Raw genomic sequence first — 22,488 nt, forward strand, 5'->3', positions numbered from 1 at the left:
AAGAAAGTATCAGAAAATAATTACCCCTTATACCATTGGACCTATTCCATTAAATACCTTCTTTCATTAAAAGAGGAATGTATGTAATTTTGGAAGAAACAGGAAATAAAGAGAGAATGAACTCCAATCTGCTCTATGCAAGTCGCACGCCCATATTGACAGGGATAAACTTTGCCATTTCAGTTGAAAAGGCAAAAGCATGCACCCTTCTGCTCCTATATCCAAGAGGCTAAGGAACACTGTGGGCAAATCTTCTTGGCGCTGTAAAACACTAGCATCTTCTCCAGTGTCTGACTTGGATTTCTGAAGCTGGCTGCTTTGAAAGATGGCTAAATCCTCAGTCTCTGCCACCGATCCCCATTCTTGCAGGGTGACACATGTGCTTCCTTCATGATAGCGCCGTTGATGAAACAGTCCCTGTTTATAGTACTTGCCATCCAGTCCATCATCCCTTTATCATTTGTTGCTGTATGCTTATAAATTCACAGAAAGTCTAGGGACATATATACTACCTATGTTGTTACCATCTGCTGTGGAACAATCCTCTTCTACACTATGAATATGTATTACTCACATTGGTTAGTAAAAAAGCTGGCAGGCCAGTAGCTGGGTAGGAAGTTAGGTGGGAAAGCCAAACTAGAATGATGGGAAGAAGAAGGGAGGAGTCCGAGAGATACCAGCCAGGCCTCCGAGGAAGCAGGATGTGTACAAAATGAGGTAATAAGTCATGAGCCATGTTGCAAAGCATAAATAGAAATGTGGGTTAATTTGCATGGGAGTTAGTTAGCAATAAGACTGAGCTATTGGATGAGCATTTATAATTTATGATCAGCCACTCAGCCAGCTATTTGGGACCAGGCAATCAGGAACAGGAAATATCTGTCTGCAACCTGCTGTATTTTAAAGGCAAGGAAACCATTTAATAAGATTTCATTACCTGAGACGGGTTTCACAAAGAGACAAATGATAAAGCTAGATTCTAATTCTGAGTCTAAAGCTTGAGTTTCTGGTCACTGTGAAAAACGCAAGCTGTTAACTGTAAACACATTCTGAAATCTTTGTCACTGTCAGACTTTGTTCACCTATTTCCTCATTCTTCATCCAAGGCTGACTTCGGTATCCCAGTTAAATTCAGGTCAGGTCTCAACCCCCATGACCAAGCCCAACTCTCTCCGGGATGTGCTCATCACCCATCCTTCTGTTTGCAGTGGATGCTGAGGAGTGACAGGCATCACAAGACAAAGAATGAGGAAGGGCAAGGGAGCCGGCTCAACTCATAAAGGATCTTGCCACCGAGTCCTATGACCTGAGTTCAGCCCTTAGCACCTACAACATGACTTCTACAAGTTGTCGTCTGACCCACACATGTGTGTCACAAAATGTGAGACCACACACTAAATAAATAAATAAATAAATAGAATTGTAATAAAAATAAATGTGATTTTTAAAAAAAATTATGGTAAGTTAAAGGAGAGTATAAAGTTCATGAAGCTGAGCAAGACCTAAAATTAAAATAGCTCCAACTATGTCCCTCAAGCTATACCTTATTTTAAGAAAACACGTAAAACAATAATAACTTTATTTTTCACAGCTATAAAATAATCGATCTTTAAAATCCACAGTTTAGTATGTTACTCAGAAAACAGAGACGGGTATAATTTTACTACAGAGTTTCTCCATGCTTCAGTTTTTAAAATTAATATTCTATAGCCAATTTAAATTTTCTTAATAAGAAACAAAATTGCTTACTTTCAAATACCCCTGTTCATTTATCTTCATATATTTAGTGTCACAGTGTTTTGCCTTCACTTTTCTTAAATGTGTAAGTATTTCTAGGAATAACCTACAAACTGTTCATTTCTACATTAAAGTGGGACGGGAGATACACAGTGCTTACCAAGCATTTGCTTTGTAAGTATAAGAACTTTAGTTCATATTTGAGCACCCATATGAACCTTGAGCACAGCAGCCTGGTCTGAAATCCCAACACAGGAGAAAAAGCACCTTCTCTCAATTTTCTAACCAGACAAACTAGCTGAATAGATGAAACCTAGGTTAGTGTCAGATCTTTTCTGAAAAATTATGGTAGAGAGCAATGGAGAAAGATAGCGGCCCTTAACCTGCAGCCCTTAAATATGCACAGCATGAACAAGTCAACACACATACACACACACATGTATGCACACACACATACCACATATGCACTACACATCATACACACACATACACAAACACCACACACACATACATACCACATGCTCACTAAACACGCCAAACACGTATGTGTACAATACCACATTCACTAATATGTAACATACCTCCAAATTATTAATAATGCTTTCTGGGTTAATTTCAAATTGGGTAGTTACCCTAAAGGATAGTATTTTCAGGCTCAATAATCACTTCAAAATGCTCGACTTTGCCTTACCTCTGTTTAGTAGATAAGCTAACTTTAATCATAAAGAAAGCATATATCATCACTTAAAACAATGACATTTAATTTCAATTTGTCCATCTACTGACTTCTGCTTTACATATTCTGTAGTGATATTTCACTGTATTTTAATAAATAATGCTTGCCTGAAGTTCAGCAGCACTGATCAGTCTTACGGACCAGGCAGTGGTGACACACACCTTTAATCCTAGTGGCCACCACACTAGTTTGCCATAGAAACTGGGCAGTAGTGGTGCACGCCTTTAATCACAGCACTAGACAAGAATATAAGATGGGAGGAGACAGCTCTCAGACACAGTCTCATCCTGAGATTCCTGGAGGCAGGATAGCCATTTCAGACTGAGGCAGAGGAAAGAGCCAGTGGCTGGCTGTTTTGTTTTTCTGAGCTTCAGATTGAACCCCAATTTCTGTCTCTGGGTTTTTATTAATGGTGCCACAATTTTCTACTTATAGAAGTTTATGAATTGGCCAGTAGTATCAATTTAATCAATAGCAAAAAGTGCAAAATAATACTGAAATCACTCCAACTGTGGGTCTGTCACAAAAATGCAGAGAAAGATCTCTTAGGGAAGCTTTGAAGGCAGGCCCATCTCCATTTCCTGAGTACATCTACTGTCTGGTTTCAGATGCTCTTCACCTAGACTGTTGTCTTTAGACTCAGCATCTTTGCCTTCATCCTCATTCAATCAGTCTTCAAATTCTTGACATGTTATTTTTCTGCAACACTTTCCCTAGAATTTTAAATCTTATTCAAGATACTTAATTCAGTTCCATTTTGCCTGGTATTTCACATCTGAACAGCAGAGCCTGGCAGTAATTTGAAATGAATCCAACCTCACCCCACCAGCCTGATGTCTCAAGTGGTCCCCTGAGCACACTATTGTATAAATGTTCAACCTTCCTATTGCGATCCTCTCCATCATCATGCTGTATCCATAGTGTGTCTGTAAGGGAAAATGTCACATTCGGCTCACAGCTTAAGGCATATGTAACCTGATTGTTTATATTAGTGCTTCACTTATGTCTTTTCCAAACCTCTCCTTGTTGGAACTTTTACATGTCCATGCCACCAACATGTCACTTATTGAACTGAATTGTTAGTAACAATTTCCTGGGCCTCTTTTGTTATGTTATGAAATTTGACAGCTCACACCCCATGGTTTGTTACTATTTGTGCTCATGCTGCCCAGTGCAGAGCCCTTCTGCTTTGTGCCTTGTAAATTTGCTAATGCAATATATGTAGAATAAACAATGTATATGGATAAAATTATTATAATTATGATTTTTTTTAAAAAACACACTTTTCTTAAAGGATCTATAGAGAATTTAGAGCTGAAAAAAAATCTCAGAATTTCCATGATTTCTCTATAATCTGAGTAAGAGATGTCCTGAGGGTTAGGGTGGACTCACAACAGAACAAAATGGTGTCAGAGGCAGAGTCAGGGAAAGTCTCAAATCCATTGTTCAGTCATGATGTTATGTCACATTCAGCATAATGTTTTTTTTTTAAAGTAAAACAGTCTTTTTCAATAAATGTCTGCAAATACAGATATTTCAAATAATGTCATTAAGATATATGTCCCCCAAATAATAAGGATTTGATATGATGTTTTAACCAGTCAGGTATAGTACAGGTATAGACACACCTGTACTCCAAGCACAGTGGAAGCAGAGTCTGAATAACCAATCACCATGAGCTAAGCCACAGAGCAACTTCAAGGCAAACCTGGACTCTTCGCTAAAGGCTTAGCTCTTATAAAAATTCCTGAAATGTACTGATCAATTTATCTTTTCAAAGAAATCATATCCACATCTATTCTCATGTATTTGAAACACTTGAAATAATTATCCTTTAATAACTACTACTGTCATTTAAATTTTTATAGATTTGGCTTAGTGAAAACAGTCTATTGTAGAGGATCTAATATCTTTATAAAATTTTAACATATTCAATTATTTATTACAATTACGAATTTCACCAGTTAATCCTTGGAAATGTATTTTATGTCAATCTATGTGTTTTTTAATCTATTAACTATTAATTCTTTACACACAATTTTAGTGTATCCATAAAATTATTTCAGTTGACCAGAATGGCTTTATAACATTCAATATTCAACTTAAACAAAGTGAAAAATATTCTATTTCCTAAAGTTTAAATTATATATTTAAATGGGATCATTTCTCTCTCTCTCAATCTCTGTCTCTGTCTCTCAATGCATTCACACACACACACACACACACACACACACACACTCATCATTTTTCCAGCTAAATGCAAAACTAATTAGTCTCACTTATTGTTTCAATTGATTTTACTGTAATTGGTAAACAAATAGTAATAAAGTTAACCTTCCCAAAAGAAGGCTAAATATGTTTTTATCACACTATAAACAAAATCCCTCATAGTGGTGATAAATGTATAAATTTCTTTCACTATAATAACTACCTGTTTCTGGTTATTCCTATCAAGGTCCATTTATAACAACTTATGTATTTATTACTAGTTATACACTAGACGGATCATTATAATCTTAAAGCTCAATATTTGTGTCCATGTTAAATGCTTGGCAAAAAGAATATCTTCAAAATAACCTTAGTTAATATTTCTCATTTACTCTAACCATTAAGTCTTATTATATTATTTATCTAAACATTCAGAAAATATTCTTTTTTCTTTTGTAATTATACTAAGCAACGATGTAGATTTATTATGAAACTTTTCTAATAATTATCTCCTCTGTTCATGTGACACATTTACAAATGTGTCAAAATTTCCTTCACATTGAATTTATTTTGTTTTCAGCTTACTGCTAGATATACTAATATTTTTGAAAGAACTACCAGAGATTGACTTTACATAAAGTAATAATTGTGTAAGAAGCCTCTTGATGTTTCATGTTCATGTCTTATCTTATTTTCTAAAATAGGTATTTTAATTTTTAAAATATATCATCTTCTGATCAAATGATTTAAATCTAATGAAGAAACCAAAATGATAATCTTTCTCTTTTAATAATAACTTCTGCTATTTTTATTTTGTTATAATATTTTTAATTTACAGGACATTGATGACAGTTTCAATATGCCTAATAAATCTACTCGACAGAAATAACTATAAACATACTGGTTAGATGTCGAGAGAACTGTATTTTATCATGTTTAAAATCCATTCTCTTCCTACATGGGTTATTTTGTACTTATTACAACAACAAAATTTATATTTTAACAATTTATCTTTTATAAAATATCATAAAATACCAATCATATCTGACCTATTAGCATGGCTGCAGAGCATTTCTTAATATTGAGTCAAACAGATAGTTAAAGATATCTTATGCAAAACAAATTTGGTTCCTAATTGGACTACAGTGTTCAGAGATTCATAATTGTATTTCAGAATTATTGAATTCTTAAATAAAGTGAATAAAGTTTCTCAAGAAAACATTGACAAATTTCACTTTAATGCCTGTCTCTTGTAAACGGTCCTGTTTCATCCTAGAAAGCTAAGCACAGTAATGACGCAACCTCCACCTCTCAGTTCAGTTAAGGGGCACTTCACACGGGGTGTCAGGGCATTCAGCCACACTGTGAAGGCTAGCATTATAGAACTCCAAAGCTGATATCTGCATTGCTTCCCACAGATACTGACTGAGTCATAGCTGTGTCTGTCTCAGCCTAAGAAATGCTTGTCACCAATGAAACAACCAAACTCTGAGTCCTAAAGATGACCCTCCTCTTCTTCCAACCTCCAGCTTAGACTAAGTCACATAAAGAAGAGGTGAAAACACCCCGTCACACCCAGGCAGCACCCTGACAATCAGGCATGTCCCACTTTCTTTGAAATGCATCAGCTGTCTGATCTGAGTTTGTTCAGAGGATTCAATGCCTCAAAGTTGGAACTGAGACTTTGCAGCCAAGTAAACATTATGTATTATACATAATATGTATTAGTATGATATATGTATAATGAAATATAAAATATATATATGGCATCATAAGTCTTAGTGGTCGTTGCTCTGACACAAAAGAACTGTATGCCAGCTGTGTACTTGGGCTGCTCTGCAGATCAAATGTAAGAAAAGTCAGTATCATAAGAAAGACCTAACAGAAACAGAGGGCTGGCTTTTACTTCATTAGAACCATTTCTTTTCTTAAATTTTTCACATTCCCCTTTGAATTTTCCTGACATGTTTACATAAAATCTTTGTGTTACCTTAGTTACACAAGCTTGGGTTGTTTTTTATTATCAAACAAACAAATAATCCTAATTATTACATCCTATTACGCTTCTCTCTCCCCTAAACGGAGCTCAAGGGAAGCCAAAAGGAATGGCAGTATCTCTGAAACTCCATCCAACACGTTTTTTTTTGCTAAATATAGTTCTTTTGTTCTAGAAAATCTTTGATTCTATACAAGATGTAGAGTATTAATATTTTATCATTTTGGAGTAAGGAATTGACAGGGTTGCTTAAACATTAAAAAAATGAACTCTTCTCTCTTTGTGTTTTTCTTATGATAGATCTTAGAGTTTTAAAAATTTATAAAAAGAACATTTTGTTCAAATAGTCGCAATAAAAGTAACCTAAAAGGCAAGTCTTGGCCGGGTAGAGAGGGAACGTGACAAAACACCTATGGAAATCGAGAGTGTTTTACGGACGCCAGGATTCAGAACGCGCCTACAGTACAGAATCAGGAATGAAAGTTGCAGCAATGCATGAAATCAATCAGATTAAAATCAATAAAACTACTATCACAGTTTATGCTTTTGTTGTCAAGGGGTACTGTTTAGTTCAGTACTTTGACTACATCATCTTTAAATAGCTACTGTAATAGAATAATACTGATCGAAGATATAATGGTTTGTGACCCTAAATTCTAGCATGTTCTTTACATACTCAATTTTTAAACGCACTATAAGATGCATGATCTTTTTAACTAAGTATTTCCACACTGTTGCTCAAGTAGCTATTCTTGGTTACAGTCTCAGCAAGAACAAGTTTAAGCATGATCCTGTTAAGCCAACAGTCTACACAACATGATCCTGTTATACCAATAGTCTATACAGCATGATCCTGTCACTTCAACAGTCTATACAGCATGATCCTGCCACACCAACAGTCTACATAGCATGATCCTGTTATACCAACAGTCTACACAACATGATCCTGTTATACCAACAGTCTATACAGCATGATCCTGCCATGCCAACAGTCTACATAGTATGATCCTGTAACACCAACAGCCTGCACAGCATGATCCTGCCATGCCAGCAGTCTACACAGCATGATCCTGCCATGCCAAAAGTCTACACAGTATGATCTTGGAACACCAACAGTCTACACAGCATGATACTGTCATACCAACAGTCTACACAGCATGATCCTGTCACACCAACAGTCTATACAGCATGATCCTGTCACACCAACAGTCTATACAGCATGATCCTGTCACACCAACAGTCTACACAGCACCCAGTTGTTTGGGCTACTCCTTCCAAACCAATGGCATGGTTTTACTCACTCAAATTTAGGAGTCCAATGGACAAAATAAAACAGTATTTCCCAGTACTAATGTAAAGAACAAACAGCTTGGTAAAGTTATTTCTAAGATGTAATTTCTCTTTGACACAATCATAATTCAGTCTTTAACTGATCATTATTAAATAATTTTATCCAATGGTCAATTCTGGGTGTCTCTTTTTAAGTACTTGAAAGAACATTTTGTATTGCACTGATTATGACAGTAAAATTGTGTAAAATTTCCCTGTAAAGCTCACTTTTTTCCTCCTTTGGTTTTAAAAAACAGGGTTTTTCTGTATAACAACCCTAGCTGTCCCAGACAAGTTCTGTAGAACAGGTTAGCCTCAAATTTATAGTGATCTTTCTACCTCTGCCTCCTGAGTGCTGGGATTAAAAATGTGTACCACCAATACCCAAAGCTTACTTAAGAGTATTGCTAGAATGCTCCTGAAACATATTTGTTACCATATAGTTTAGGCAGCTCTAGTTCTAAATAAGCATATCTGTGAAGTGGCATTTTATTTGTATTTTACTAAATAAAGCTTGCCTTAGGATTTGAGAGTAAAACAGCCCCACTGGTCAACCTTACAGACCAGGCAATGTTAACACACACCTTTAACCCCAGTAGCAACAGTAGTTGCCATAGAAATTGGGTTGTACATGCTTTTAATCCTAGACCTAGAGAGGATTATAAAACAGGAGGAGACAGCTCTCAGGCACAGTCTCATTCTGAGATTCCTGGAGGCAAGATTGCCATTTCAGACTAAGGTCAAGTTAAGAGTTGGTGACCGGCTGTTTTGCTTTATGGATCTTCATGTTGAATCCAATATCTATCTCTGAGTTTTTACTAATCACGCTTCATATCTGGGCTCTTAGGAAAATAAAAAGTGGTCCTGAAGAATATTTAGTATGGCCCATGACACCTATCATACAACCAGTCCTTGACTGATCCAATTAAGTAAGAACGCTAGCCATCGCCAGCACAATCCACTCAAAGAGATTCCAATTAATGACACAAAACAACAGATTGCTGGGATGTTAAAAGAAAATTCAAATTCCAAATATCTATTCACAATCTATGAAAACCCTGCAAAAAGCATTGAGTCTAAATGTGTGACTAGAAAATTAGGACCATATAGTCACTGAGACCCTTTAACGAGTATCTAAGGCCAGCTAGTATCTAAAGGAAGCCTTGATTTTGCCAATCACTTTAACCCAGAAATTCTTATACTAAGTGACTGAAACATTGTATTTGTCAGTGCAATACTGTAGAAGCTAGAACAATAAAAACAATGTATACAAACTTCCTTCACTCATTCTTCACAGAGTACATCCCATAATAGTAGATGGCGAAAGGAGTATTATTCCCGCCGTCCTTGGAAGCCTCTCTCATGAAACATCCAGTGTGTTTCTTAGCTTTGATTATACTTATGCAAAACAGTCACAGAGAAGGCTTCATCTGTGGATGCAAAATCTGTTAAACAGCATTGCATATTTGGTTGCCAAAGGCCCACGATATACCTCTTTTTAGGAAGAATTTCAAAGAGTATTCTCTCAAGATTATCTAGAATTTGCCCCATCCAACAGACTTTGTTGTTGGTTTCTTTTAAGCTTTGATTGTATTAAAAATGCATAGTAGGTCCTTGAGTTTCTAACTTAAGTATGTTCTTCCTTATTAATGCTCTGAGGTTACGCTTCTATTTGAATAGATTTGTATGCCCTTCTAAATATCACGAGCAGTCAAGGTATAAATAATGAATGAAGATTAGTAGGTGGTTCAATACTGAGATTTTTTTTTGAAACGGCCAGAAAACTAAAATAATTATTTAATTTCTACTTAAGTTTACAGTTCAATCTCTCCCCCTGTATCATCAACAAACAACCTTAAGCCCTCATCAAACATATCTTCAAGGACCCTGGAGAAATTCCCCTTCAAGTTCATACACTAAACTTTATGTATTTCCTGAGACCCAAGTTGGAGCTTGTGGACTATTGCATCTGGCATAGACCTAAGCTGATTCCATATGTTCCCTACCCCTACCCAGTCCAAATGAACAAGTCTTAGAAGTTCCTACAAGACTACACCTGGTCTATATGGAGATGTCTCTGCTTTATCCTTCTCTGAAACGTCTCTCTTCTCTGGCCTAGATCTCTCCTATATAAACTTTATAATAACATTTTCTTTTCTTTCAGAGCCCACTGTCATTGCTATCATTACAATTTCTTGTTTTATCAGGTTAATACCTTTTCTAATAAACCCAAATTCCTCTATGTTTTGTCCATGTTACTTGTAATATATCTTTAGTACTTATTATAAGAGAGAACATAATCCGTGCTCAATAAATGCCCCCTAATTCAGTTATGCTTGCTAGTAGTTATGCTGTCTAGTAAATTAAAGATAGATTATGGAAGAAATCGGCATGAAGGGCAAGCCCAGAAATAGTGACAGAGTATATAGAAGTCAGTTAACCTATAAATGGTAGACTGAAGAACTCAGAGCTCATTGGAGTCCAGAGGCAAATTGTCTTAACAGCTATTAGACATTAAGACACTCTCTAATAGTCCATAATTGCATCATTACAACAGAGGTTAGCATAATAATTGAAGCCATCAGGAAGGGTTAGCCCTTGATACATGGTTAAGATAAAAGTAAAATTAGTAATTCACCTTTAAATTGCATTCATTGAGTGTTTCTTTAACGCATTTTCTTTCCAGAGGTGAGCTTCGGTTATTGAAAAAATCTGCTCATTTGCATTCTTCTTCCCACTTCCTAACTCTGTTGGAGGAATGAAGTGTTCCCTAACCTCACATTAGAGTAAATAACTTTACATTGTAACAGTCTTCTTTTGTTCAATTTTATAGCTGCATGAAAATTATTTTCAAACTCCCCTTAGTGTTTATATTAACAAAAGAATTAATGCTATAGAGTGATTCTAGCAAATTTTGCTATAGAAGACGGTCTCCTGTACAGAATGCAGACCAAATTATTCCTTACTTTGCCTGCGCAACGTAAGAGATGACGTTTCCACTTGAATTCTAAATTGACGATGACCTTGTGCTGTTTTGAGAAAGGCTGTCAGCTGAGGTCACCCCAGTGTATTGTGATAGACAGTGTGGCATTGTGCATGGCCTGAAGGCATGTCCATTGTGTGGATTACAGCCAAGCTAAAGAATTAGACAGTTGGGAGCATTCTATCATTTTATTTGAAAATGATGGTCAAAGTCATGGGCAGCAACCATTACCACTTTCATAAAGGACAGCAGCATTCACTAACTCTATCATTTCAGACAGACAGTTCAGCAATTCACAACCAAGTACTGTGAATCCAACATATCCTGAGTTGGGTTCTTGTGACAGTCACAAAAGCAGTATTTCTGCTTCTACAGTTTAAAAAGAAATCTACACTGCATCACTAAAAATCCTTGCTACTGCATGACTAAATCATTGAAGAAAATACATGAAAAAATAGACATAAAATTAAACATACAACAATGTTGGAGTATTAAAGTAACTTCACCCATTTTTCCTCAATAGCTTAGTGTTTAATAGGCTTAATATCAATTTTCTATAAGGTCTTCACCAATAAAGGCATGAGCAAAATATTTTTAAATAAATCTGATCTATTGCCACCAGTTCTGAATGAGCCTTCTAAATGATTTCTGAAACAGCAATTTTTAAGTAGAATATTTTGATTGATAGAGAGTTATTTTTAACTTTTGTTTCTTTCAAGAACAGATTAAGGGCAGCATAGAAATATGTTTGAGATTGAAAAGCAGGTGGAAAAATTCACACTTGTGAGCAAAATGTATTGCCTCTAATCTTTGGATTTCTATTTCGTCCGAACGAACATCTTCTATAGATAGGGGTGTGAAATTCTCTGAAATAAAGTTGTGACTTACCATTAAAATTCACAGCCCTGATGTAACCCAGTAGCTCTTTTCCATCGATGGTACCCATTCTTGGGCAAAGGCCTATGTACCCTGGGCAGAGTTCTTTGTGCATGTTGTGCAGGGCATATGCCATGGAATACACTGCATCAATTACAAATTGGACCTTTCCCTCCTGTTCGTAAGATGAGTCCCGTGCAATCCGCTCCAGCCCTGCACAGAGAAAGCAAAACTGTCAATGAACAGACAGTATTAGATTGTAAAGAGACCAGCATGGTGATTTCCATCCTTTAAATTTAATAAGACGCAACTCTTTTTTAATGTTAGTCCTGTCCTTAAAAGTGAGGTTTTTATATTGGGTTTTTGGTTTTAAAAGTTTTTTATTCTTTAATTTGGAAAGAGCAGAAATTATTTAACTAGCAGCATGAATATATAAAAATCATAACAGAAATAATATATGACCATTATCTCTGTTTCCTCCTTGGGTACCATTTTATTTTACTTTCTCATAACTATATAACATTTTGGTAATCCTATGATCTTTTAAGGAAAATATATAAAGTGAAATTCTTTTCATCTAGTTTTGTTTCCATGGAACCACGGTATTGGTGGTAGAATGCAAGGTTCCTCTCCACTTCATATCAATTCTTGTTTTCAAAGTTCTATATTTAGAAATAATTTTTTAAGCATTAAATGATAATGTTTGCTTAAGTGACTCTGGATATCTTTAAAAGAATCATTCAATTTATTTTCTCTTTGAACCCAATTTTCTCTATTAACTTTCTATTAGAAAGAAGTAGGCTACTCAAAATGAATGTTAGTGGGAATAATTGTACCCATATTTAGTCATAGTTAGGGCTAATAATTTTGCAGTATGTAGGTTGATGTTTACACTTAAAGTGCTATAGCAGTATAAAGTTTAAAAATAAAAAGTAAATAAGACATCAGCTATAACCTAACTGTCTGATTTTGAAGATGAGGAAACCTAGGACTTTGGAGGATAACAGTCACAAGGCACATAGAACACAATCTAGAAACTTTCCAAGTGTCAGATTAAAAAATTCAGTATTTTGTTCTTTTTCTAGGGGAAAACATTCTAAATGTACAGAGCTTGGGGTATGAGGAAAAGAAGAAGATAAAGAAAAAGAACATATTAGAAATTCCTTCCTATCCCCCACCCTATCCAATCTTTATTCATCAGAAACTAAAGCATGTACTTCAAACTTGCTCATGGATCCCAGTTACATGTAATAAATAATCTTTAAATACAGTAAGTATTTACTTTCCTAACATGTATACTTCTTCTAAATTTAGTGGGTTATATTAAAATGGTTAATACTTGGGTGTTTATACTGCAATAAAGTCAGTTAACTGCTTATTCAATTATCTTCATTTGAAATTAGACATTTTTCTTCTGCTGTCAGTCATTTCTCTCACTCTGTTTTTTTAGATCACATTGGCTGGGTTTCTGAACCTCAAAGCGTGTCATAATGGTAAATTCTACTCTTTCTCTTTACACATGAATTTCCTTTCATTTATCTATTTCCAATAACCATTCTCCAAAACTAAATGCCTTTTCTCCCAACCTCAAAATCTACACATACTCAATGCTGTCAATACTTGCAACTAGACATAGTAGAAATCCAAAAGAGAGATTAAAATACTACATCAAATTAGTAATCGATTAAAGTCATTTGGGGAAAAATAATGTCTTGGAAAATAAGAATTGTATACCATTTTTGTCACTTGACTGCAAAACTCATGATTGCAATTGCTTTGTGTAGTAGGAATGGCAGGCTGCGTCCTGCCACCCGGCTAGCTTCACACCCGAAATAATTACATGGAAACTGTATTCATTTAAACACTGCCTGGCCCATTAGTTTTAGCCTCTTATTGGCTAATTTTTACATCTTGTTTTAACCCAAATTTAGTAATCTGTAGCATCATGGGGGTGGCTTACCAGGAGAGATCTTAATCTGCGTCTGTCTAGGAGAGGAGAGGCATGGCATCTGCCTGAGGCGTCTGTCTGACTCTGCTTTTTTTCCCCCACAATTTTCTTCTGTCTACTCCACCCACCTATGTTCTGACATATCAGGCCAAACAGTTTTCTTTATTAATTAACCAATGAGAGTAACACATAGACAGATGCCCCACCTCCATCAGCTTTGTCTCTAGAAACAAGGTGTAGCTGAATCACACTCAGTCTAAAGTTGGGTTTTCATTGTCAGAGCTAAAATGACTATTTTCCTAAAACCCCCTTTTGAGGATATTTAAGTTTAGGAAAGTAGGAAACACAGCGAGTTTTTACAGAGAGGACCTCCAAGACTCCAACCAAGGCTATAGAAGCCCCTCAGCAGTGTGGGCTAAGTCACATATCAGGCAGATATGGGGACCGTCTCCTCTCCATGTCTGTGTTCCCTTCAGGTCTTGAATGCCAGGACAGCGACAGTGCTGCTAAGCCCAAAATTTCATCCTAGTCCCTGGGAAGCAAGTTTTTCAGCTCTGCCTCAAACTTATCTCCTACAGTTTTAACCACAAAATAGACAACTCATCAATATATTTTAAAGAACGGCAACTGAAATATTGGTTCTTTATTTTTAGACTCTTATCGGGTTTTCAGATGCTCTGGTAAGTTCTGAATTGATGATTTTTCCCAGGACATGAGCCTGAGACCTGAGCAATCCTGGAAAAGCCATGGTATTTGCTGAGGAAACAAAGGGCAGGAAAGTCAGGGAGAGAAAACTGTCTAAGATTGAGCCCTGGATGGTTACCCACTGCTTCCTTAACATTGATCTACCGAGCTTAATGAATCAATATGAAGTTCAGTAGGCTGACAGCGGCTATTCCAAATCTCGCTCATCCGCACAAGTACAGACTCAGAACCACCCTACATTTGCTGGACTCAAAACTCCTGACATGGAAACACAAAGAATCTGTTATTTCAAATACTGTGCAGAAAACTGTGACCTACCCAGGCTGGTCTGTGTACTGTATCTTGGGACCCATGACTTCCTAATCTACTAATCATAAAATTTGAAGTGTAAATTGATTCAGGCTATTTTATGGTATAGCTGTATGAAGATAATTCTTTCATTGGAGTGCAACTAGAAGAAAGTCTAATGCATATAGAAGATATTATCTTGGAGTGAACATTTTATCATACAAACAGAGTAAGAAATTAAAAACATATATGGAAAAGGTTTCTGAGTTGATTCTAAATGGAAAATTAAGACTTCATCAATTGACAGGAATGGACACAGCAAAAATTGTTGTACCTTTTACTAATGAGGAATTTCTTCTTTATGAGAAGAAAATGAATATTAAAAGAGTTTGCAGTAACTCTGGGAGAGAATAAGAACAGATATCCCAAAATCAAGAGACTTCAATTCATAAAAAGAAACAATTGGGGTTCTTTCTCACATTGTACAGGGAACACCAGTCTCTGGAGTTCCTACAGTCTGTATTGATACAAATAAATCAGGAAAGGCAGGTTATAAATTTAGGTAGGTTAGGAAATTCAAGTAAAGTAGCTCAAACTCCGTATGATTCTGTGCAAAATTCAGAATTATATGCTGTTCTCATGATATTAATGGATTTTACAGAACTCCTCAAGATAGTCACTGATTCTCAGTATGAAGGAGTTGTTTTACATATTGAAACCACTGAACTCATTCTTGATGAAACAAAATTAACTCCACAATTTACAGAATTACAGGAAATAATTAGGAATAGGAATCATTCCATATATATTTATATTTATTTATATGGATACACACACACACACACACACACACACACACACACAGATCCCATATAGGTCTGCCAGGTTCTCTAGCACAAGACAATAAAGATAATAATGAAACATTCTTATTAGTAAAAATTGTGCTGGGGGTCTCAAATTTTAATTTAAAAAAAGAACCATGTCAATAATAAACATTTGAAAAAGGATTTTCCCATCATTTGGCAGAAAGCCAAAGAAATTATAAGAAAATGTCCTACTTGTTCCTTGCATGATCAAACTCCATTATCTACAGGAAGTAACCCTAAAGTTATGGGAAGAAATGAAATTTGGTCAAAGGATATGCTTTATTTTACAGAATTTGGAAAATTAAAATATGTACATAATCCACTAGATATGTTTTCAGGATTCCATTGGGCAACTGCTTTGAGTTCTGAAAAGGCTGATTCTGTAATCACATACTTTTAGAAGTCATGGCTAACATGGGAATACCTATACAAATTAAAACTGACAATGTATCAACATATGTCTCTAGCAAAATGAAATAGTGTTTGCATATTATAATATAAAGCATATTACAGCTATATCACACAATCCAATAGGACAAGAAGTTGTAGAAAGACATAATCATAATTTAAAAGAAATGCCTCATAAATAGAAAGGGTTAATAAAGATTCCCAGAGATAGATTATATAATGCCTTACTAACTTTAAATTTTCTAAATGCTGATGAGAAAAGAACAACAGTTGTCGATAGACATTGGACAATAGAAAAACACTACTGAACTAAATCAGCCTGTGTTTTTTAAAGATGACCTCTAAATGGAAACTAGGATATGTGTTATATTTGGGGAAGGGGTTTCACTTTTGTTTCTACAAGAGAAGAAAAGCTATGGACACCATCAAAATAAATAAGATTTGATTCAAACAGGAAAGACCTCTTAATAAGGAGAAGTGATAGTTTGTCAACTGATGCAGCAATTCAACATGTAGAAAAAAAGTCTCAGCCTACAAGGTTTGGAGTAGAGTTCTGTGTTTGTCTATATGAGAAAATAGAAATACCTATCTTCAGGAAGTCAAAATACCTTGGACATCTACACATCTAAAGAAGAAGGGAAAACTATTCACAAAAAACACTAAGCAAAGAGAAATCAGGCCTAATGATACAAATATTCTTTGCAGGGTAAAATCTCACTATTTAAATCTCTTTACTTTTCCAAGATTTGTAATCTTGACTCAACTAAAAATTAAAGCTAACTTTGGAATTGGAGTATGACATTCTCATTCTCTAAATCCAAGAATGTTGTTAAAAGAAAAATTCAGAGTTTGTCTCATATCAGAAGAACCACCTGGTGTGAGACAGAAAAAAAAAACAATACCTAGGTACTGTTTTTGTCACAAATCTCTTTTCCCTCATACTTAATTTTGACCCTTTAGAATGTTTCTTTAGATATAATACTATCTTAAAATTTAAACTTTCCATTTTGATATTAATGTTTAAATTTTTCACACTGAACAATAAACTTCCGTTACAGTGATCTCTGAAGTCTCCCAAAGAATGATGGGACCCCACACAGTAATTCTGCCTGGATCATATAATGCCATTGAGCTTATAAATACCCCCTGAAAGATCAGTCTTGGACTAAAAATTGCTTAGGACATTTCCAAGGTGGCTAGCTGAGATGGTCCACCTTTTTATACCACAATAGTAAGAATTTCAGAGAGCGTCACCCATTACTCAGAGACTGGCTACAAATGTTACAGCTGGTCCTCATGAGATTTATCAATTTTTGTAATCTTTTACTGGTTCGCATAGAGATACAGTATCTTTCCAGACAACAGGAAGTAATTCAAAAAAAAAAGATACCCCTCCCAGCAGGGGGTGATGGATGGTCTTGATTTTCTTCAAGGCTGAATAACTACCATCTGTTAGAGATTGATAAGTTATTACAGGGTTTTAGGCAGAACAATAGAGATTAGACTCAGGGATCTCATATGGAATAGGAAAAAGGGGGATAGATATGATAGGATAATATGGTAGATTATTGTATTTACTTGCAAAATAAAAAAGCAACTATCAGTTTTAAATAATTTACATTGGTATAGAATCTTATATATTGATACAAATTCAAAATTAGTTTTATATTCCTGCTTAAGGTAATTTGTATATTGATTCAAATTCAAAATTATTTTGTTATATTCTATATATGTTCCTACTTATGTTTTAAAATATTTTTGTATATTGAAACAGATATAAAATTAATTTTTTTAAAGCTTGTAGGAACTTTATTTTCATTCCACCTTTTTTCCCTTTGCTCAGGTGTTTGCAGAGAAGCTCAGGACCACTCGGTGGCCCCAACCCACTCGGTGGCCTGCTCTGTGGGAGCTGCTGACCAATCCTCGGTGGCTGGTTGGGCACTCCATTCTTTAGTAGGGAACTGCTGGATGGTCACCGAGGGCACCTGCACACCCTCAGACCAGTCAGCCACCTCTGGCTGAGCAGCAGTGAACTCAGGAGCTGGTGCAGTCCATTCACCCTGAAATTCCTCCTTGGTCACAGCCTTCTCAGCAGCAGCCTGTTCTTCCTTCTCAATCTCCTCTGGGTCTCTGTAGAAGTAAAGATCAGGCATAACCTCCCATGGGTGCTCACGGGAGATAGTGCCACGCATGCGGAGTACTTCCCGGGCCAGCATCCACCACATCAGGCCCACTCAGTGAGCTCCCTTGTTGTTGCATGGGATGGCCATGCCCACGTAGCGCAGAGGTGAATCTGTGTTACACAGGGCAGTGGTGGGCAGGTTCACATAAGACGCCTCTGTAAGAAGCTGGTGGTCAGCCCTGGGATCAGTCACCACTAGAAGCCGTGGCTCCCTCAAGGCTGCCTGGATCTGATTAGTGAAGGTCTCAGGGGTGAAACGGCCATCAATCGGAGTGGCTCCAGTGGCGGCAGCAAACTTCAGCACCGCTGGCTGCCCAGGGTTCCTGGAGGAGATGACGCTGACATCAGCAGGGTTCTCAATGGCAACAATAGCCTGAGCTGCAAGCAACAGCTTCTCCCAGGTCCTCTTCAGATTGATGATGTAGATGCCATCGCTTTTCCTTTGGTAGATGAACTGCTCCATCTGAAAGTCGAGGTTGGTGCCACCTAAGTGGGTGCCTGCAGTGAGGAACTTGAGGACATCCTCCTCCTTCATCTGCAGGACATCAAGGGCTCCAGACATTGTGTAAGTTTCCTTTTAAGTTATGTCAGGAAGCAAAAACAACGCCCTATGGACTCATCCAGGGGCAGCGCGGAAAGGCTAAAATTAATTTTTTCATACTGTATTTCTTCTTTGTATATGTTTAAAATAGTTCTGTATATTGATGTAAATTAAGGTTATTTTGTCATATCACATTATACATTTTTATCTCTGGTTAAGATATTTTTGAATATACTTATACTTACATCCTTAAAATATACTTCTGTTTTCTGATGCTTTAGTCTTTAAGCTATATAAGTTAATAAGAATCACAGGTTAGTAGTCACCCATGTTTCTCAAACTTATAATCATGTTAGGTTTTCTAGGTGCACATCTCTGTATTAAACAAATATAGGTAATCTTCAAATACTTCAAATACCTACAGAATATGGAATTTAAAATGTTTTAATAACTTAGAATTTTGTTGACATAAGTCATGACTGCTTCTGGCAGCTTCAATCTACACCCAAGAAGATGTTGGGCACTGAAGACATTCCAAATCAAGTTTATTTTCTTATTGGCAAAAATAGCATATTAGAGGAAAAAGTTGCCCTTGCCTTAATTGCTAACAGTAAATACACTGTCCATCTGGACAAGCAAGATATAAAGAGAAGCAACTATTGAAACTTGCCAAGAGAGGTAAGACAGTCCTTCAGATTGTCCTGCTTCTGAAATTTGTCTGTCAGATATTCTAGGCCTATACCCAAAGTTGGAAGCCCCAATGTTGCAGAGAAACATTGGGTGACTGTCCAGGGGCCAGCTGCTTCTGTTATTTCTTTCAATATTTGAAAGTTTCTTGTTTGCACTTACTGTTTACTTAGGTAATATTGTCTTCCTTCTCAGGTCTTTAATAGAGTTGAAGACTAGATAGTTACAGTTATAATCTTCCTGAATCTTAGCTAAGGGCATATTAGGTACAAGACTTAGACTCTTCAGGAAAGACAACTATTGGAGTAATTTCTAATTTGTCATTTACCTATGGTCTGGACATCTAGAATATGTTTCTTGCCTGATGTTGTTCTTGTTGGTTGTAGTTCCATTCTTTGCTCTTCCTTTTCTTTCTTCTGGAGAATACTCAGTCATTTCTCTTATTGTATTTACTTTGTATTAAATTAGAGCCTTCTTATATGACAAAAAAAGGGGGAAATGTTGTGGGAACTAAGTACATTTAACCATTGGTATTGGGATGACTAGTACTATAGGCATAGTCTTATCTGGGTACATGATCAGCTAAAAAAACTGAGGACAAGGGTCGTGCACTGTCTCGGACATGGAAGGCTTCCAGATGACCTGGTCTGGAGCTTCCCATCATTCCCTGGTGGAGGAAGAGGGTCGTGCACTGTCTCGGACATGGAAGGCTTCCAGATGACCTGGTCTTGAGCTTTCCCATCATTCCCTGGTGGAGGAAGAGGTAGTGGTGCTGCTTCATTTGTATTTGTGTTGTTTTCATTTCATACCTTAATAAAGAGACTTTCAAGGGTTCTCACTTTAATTCTTCCTCCCTTTTGTCCATTGATGAAGAGTTGAAGGCCTTGCAGTCACTACTCAGTATCTCTGTGCAGTTCCCTTCTAGATTCCCAGTAAAATAATATTCACAAATATTTAAAAAGTCTCTCTAAGAAAACATGGTCGCATTAATCTGTAAACATATATACAAAACAAAAACAAAACCTCCATGGACATTTGTGATATTTCCTTGTTTGGGGAATAAAACTGAAAGAAATACATCAGGCATACTCTGTATAGATGCATTTAAAAACATTTTTGGTTTATGATTTGCTCAATCTTCATTTGTAAAATGTGTGGATCAAGAGGTATAACTGTATAATTCGCTATTCTATAAATTCTAAACCTTCTATCAAATTTTTAGAGATATAGGGAGGCCTGAAGCTGATTCCAAGTAGAAGCCAGAAAGACATGAATATCTATTAATAAGAAAGTATGAAGAATTAAATGTTTTCCATGTGGAAACAGAAGGTATAAGAGGAGTAGAGAACGTGGGCATGGTGGGAAAGGTTGAAGTCCAAAATGCAAAACAGCAGAAGGAATATTTTAAGAACAGGAATGTGCATCTTCCGTATGAAACTTTTTATACTGAGCTCAGAAAATTTCCCTATTACATAACCTCCTCTTTTTCCACTTCCTCTTCTTTCTCCTCTTCTGTAAATATTGCAATGTATCTAATTTTGTTTTCTTTCTTTGTTGCTCTGGTCGGAAAGGGGTAAAAGGAAGATTTCTTTGCCCCATCACTGCAGGCTGATAGTGGCTAGCAATCATGCAATTGACAGAGAACACTTTAGCCAAACTATTTCAAAGTAATTCCTGGCCATGAAAAATTTCAGGCATCTTAAAATTTCCCATCAACAAAGGAATATATTTAAAAGTTATACTTATATGAGTTCTTGATTTTTTCATTGATTACCATTTGTCATGGTGTATACCTATAATCACACTATGTAGGAAGCAAAAGCACAATTACAGGTTCAAAAAAAAAAAACATGAGATACATATTAAGAACCTGTAACCAGGATCTGAGGAAATGGAATGGTTGATAAAGAACTTGTTGTGTAAGCTGAAGGAACTAATATAAATCCCCAGCTGCTACCTATGACACATACCACCTGTAATACCAGTGCTGTGGAAGCAGAGGGGGAAGACAAAATCCTGGAGGTCAGTAGTCAGTCAGCCCACATGAACTAGTAAAGCCACAATAAAAGAATCTGTGTCAAAAACTAAGGTAGAAAGTGTTTGATGAGGAGATCCAAAGTTACCCATTGGTCTCGATGTACACATAAACACCCATGCATGCATATCTATACATCCATGATGTATACACTGACAAGACAGTTCCAAAATATAAAATGGAAGGTTTGTATTGTAGATATGAGGGAGAAAATAGGAGGAGGCATCTGGAAGAGTCCAGGCCAGAAAGAGAAATTGAACATGGCCAGCAGATTTGGCCTGGTCATGAGAGAAGAAAGTTAAAGGGGCAGGGGGAGGAGGCAGAGAGATAGAGAAATGAAAGCAGCAGGGTAATAAGAAGAATGAGTTATGAGGAGGGAAGTTTCTGAGCTGTAGGAAGTTCACGCGGGGTGGCTGAGAAAAGCAGCCAGGATGCCAGCATCGACTCTAAAATGTGTACCAGGTACTTGGGATACTGAGGAAGCCTGGAGGCTGACAATGCTTTGGTATGCTAGTAGGCACAACAGATAGCCATTTGTCTTTTATGCTAGTAACAAGGGAAAAAGACTCCTTTGGTAGAGGAAAATAGCTCCACAAGTTCCTAAGGAATGCTGACTTTTGTCTAACCTCTGGAATTTAGAGAAGTGGGGTTTCTTGTGGACCTGACACATTTTCTTGTGCATGAAAATACAGAGAGAGAGAGAGAAACATATGCACATACATACAAATGTAAATATTATATTATCCCCATGTATTCTATAAACAACAGATTATGATTTTGTTTTAGAGTCACTGGAAGTTCTTGTAGTCTATAATGATATTCCCCATTATCTGTTTAATAACTAGGACAGATTTATACACACATCTTGACAAACAGATATAGAGGCACAGAGAGACAAAAGAAAGTTGCTTTACCTTGATTGTTATTTCAGTGTGATCCAGCTTCATATGGTTCATACATAAT

General features: G+C 36.4%; 1 protein-coding gene and 1 pseudogene across 1 annotated transcript in view; both read right to left on the minus strand.

The window, feature by feature from the left end:
* The window catches only part of Grm8 (glutamate metabotropic receptor 8), an 817,026-nt gene that overhangs the window by 289,274 nt on the left and 505,264 nt on the right, over positions 1-22,488 (minus strand). The window contains exon 6 of the mRNA XM_038318951.1: positions 11,878-12,078. Within this exon, the coding sequence (XP_038174879.1) occupies positions 11,878-12,078 (201 nt within the window). The remainder of the gene's footprint in view (positions 1-11,877; positions 12,079-22,488) is intronic.
* Positions 17,940-18,824, minus strand: LOC119806884 (annotated as a pseudogene).

The sequence above is a fragment of the Arvicola amphibius genome, chromosome 2 (assembly GCF_903992535.2).
Source record: "Arvicola amphibius chromosome 2, mArvAmp1.2, whole genome shotgun sequence".
Taxonomy (NCBI): domain Eukaryota; kingdom Metazoa; phylum Chordata; class Mammalia; order Rodentia; family Cricetidae; genus Arvicola; species Arvicola amphibius.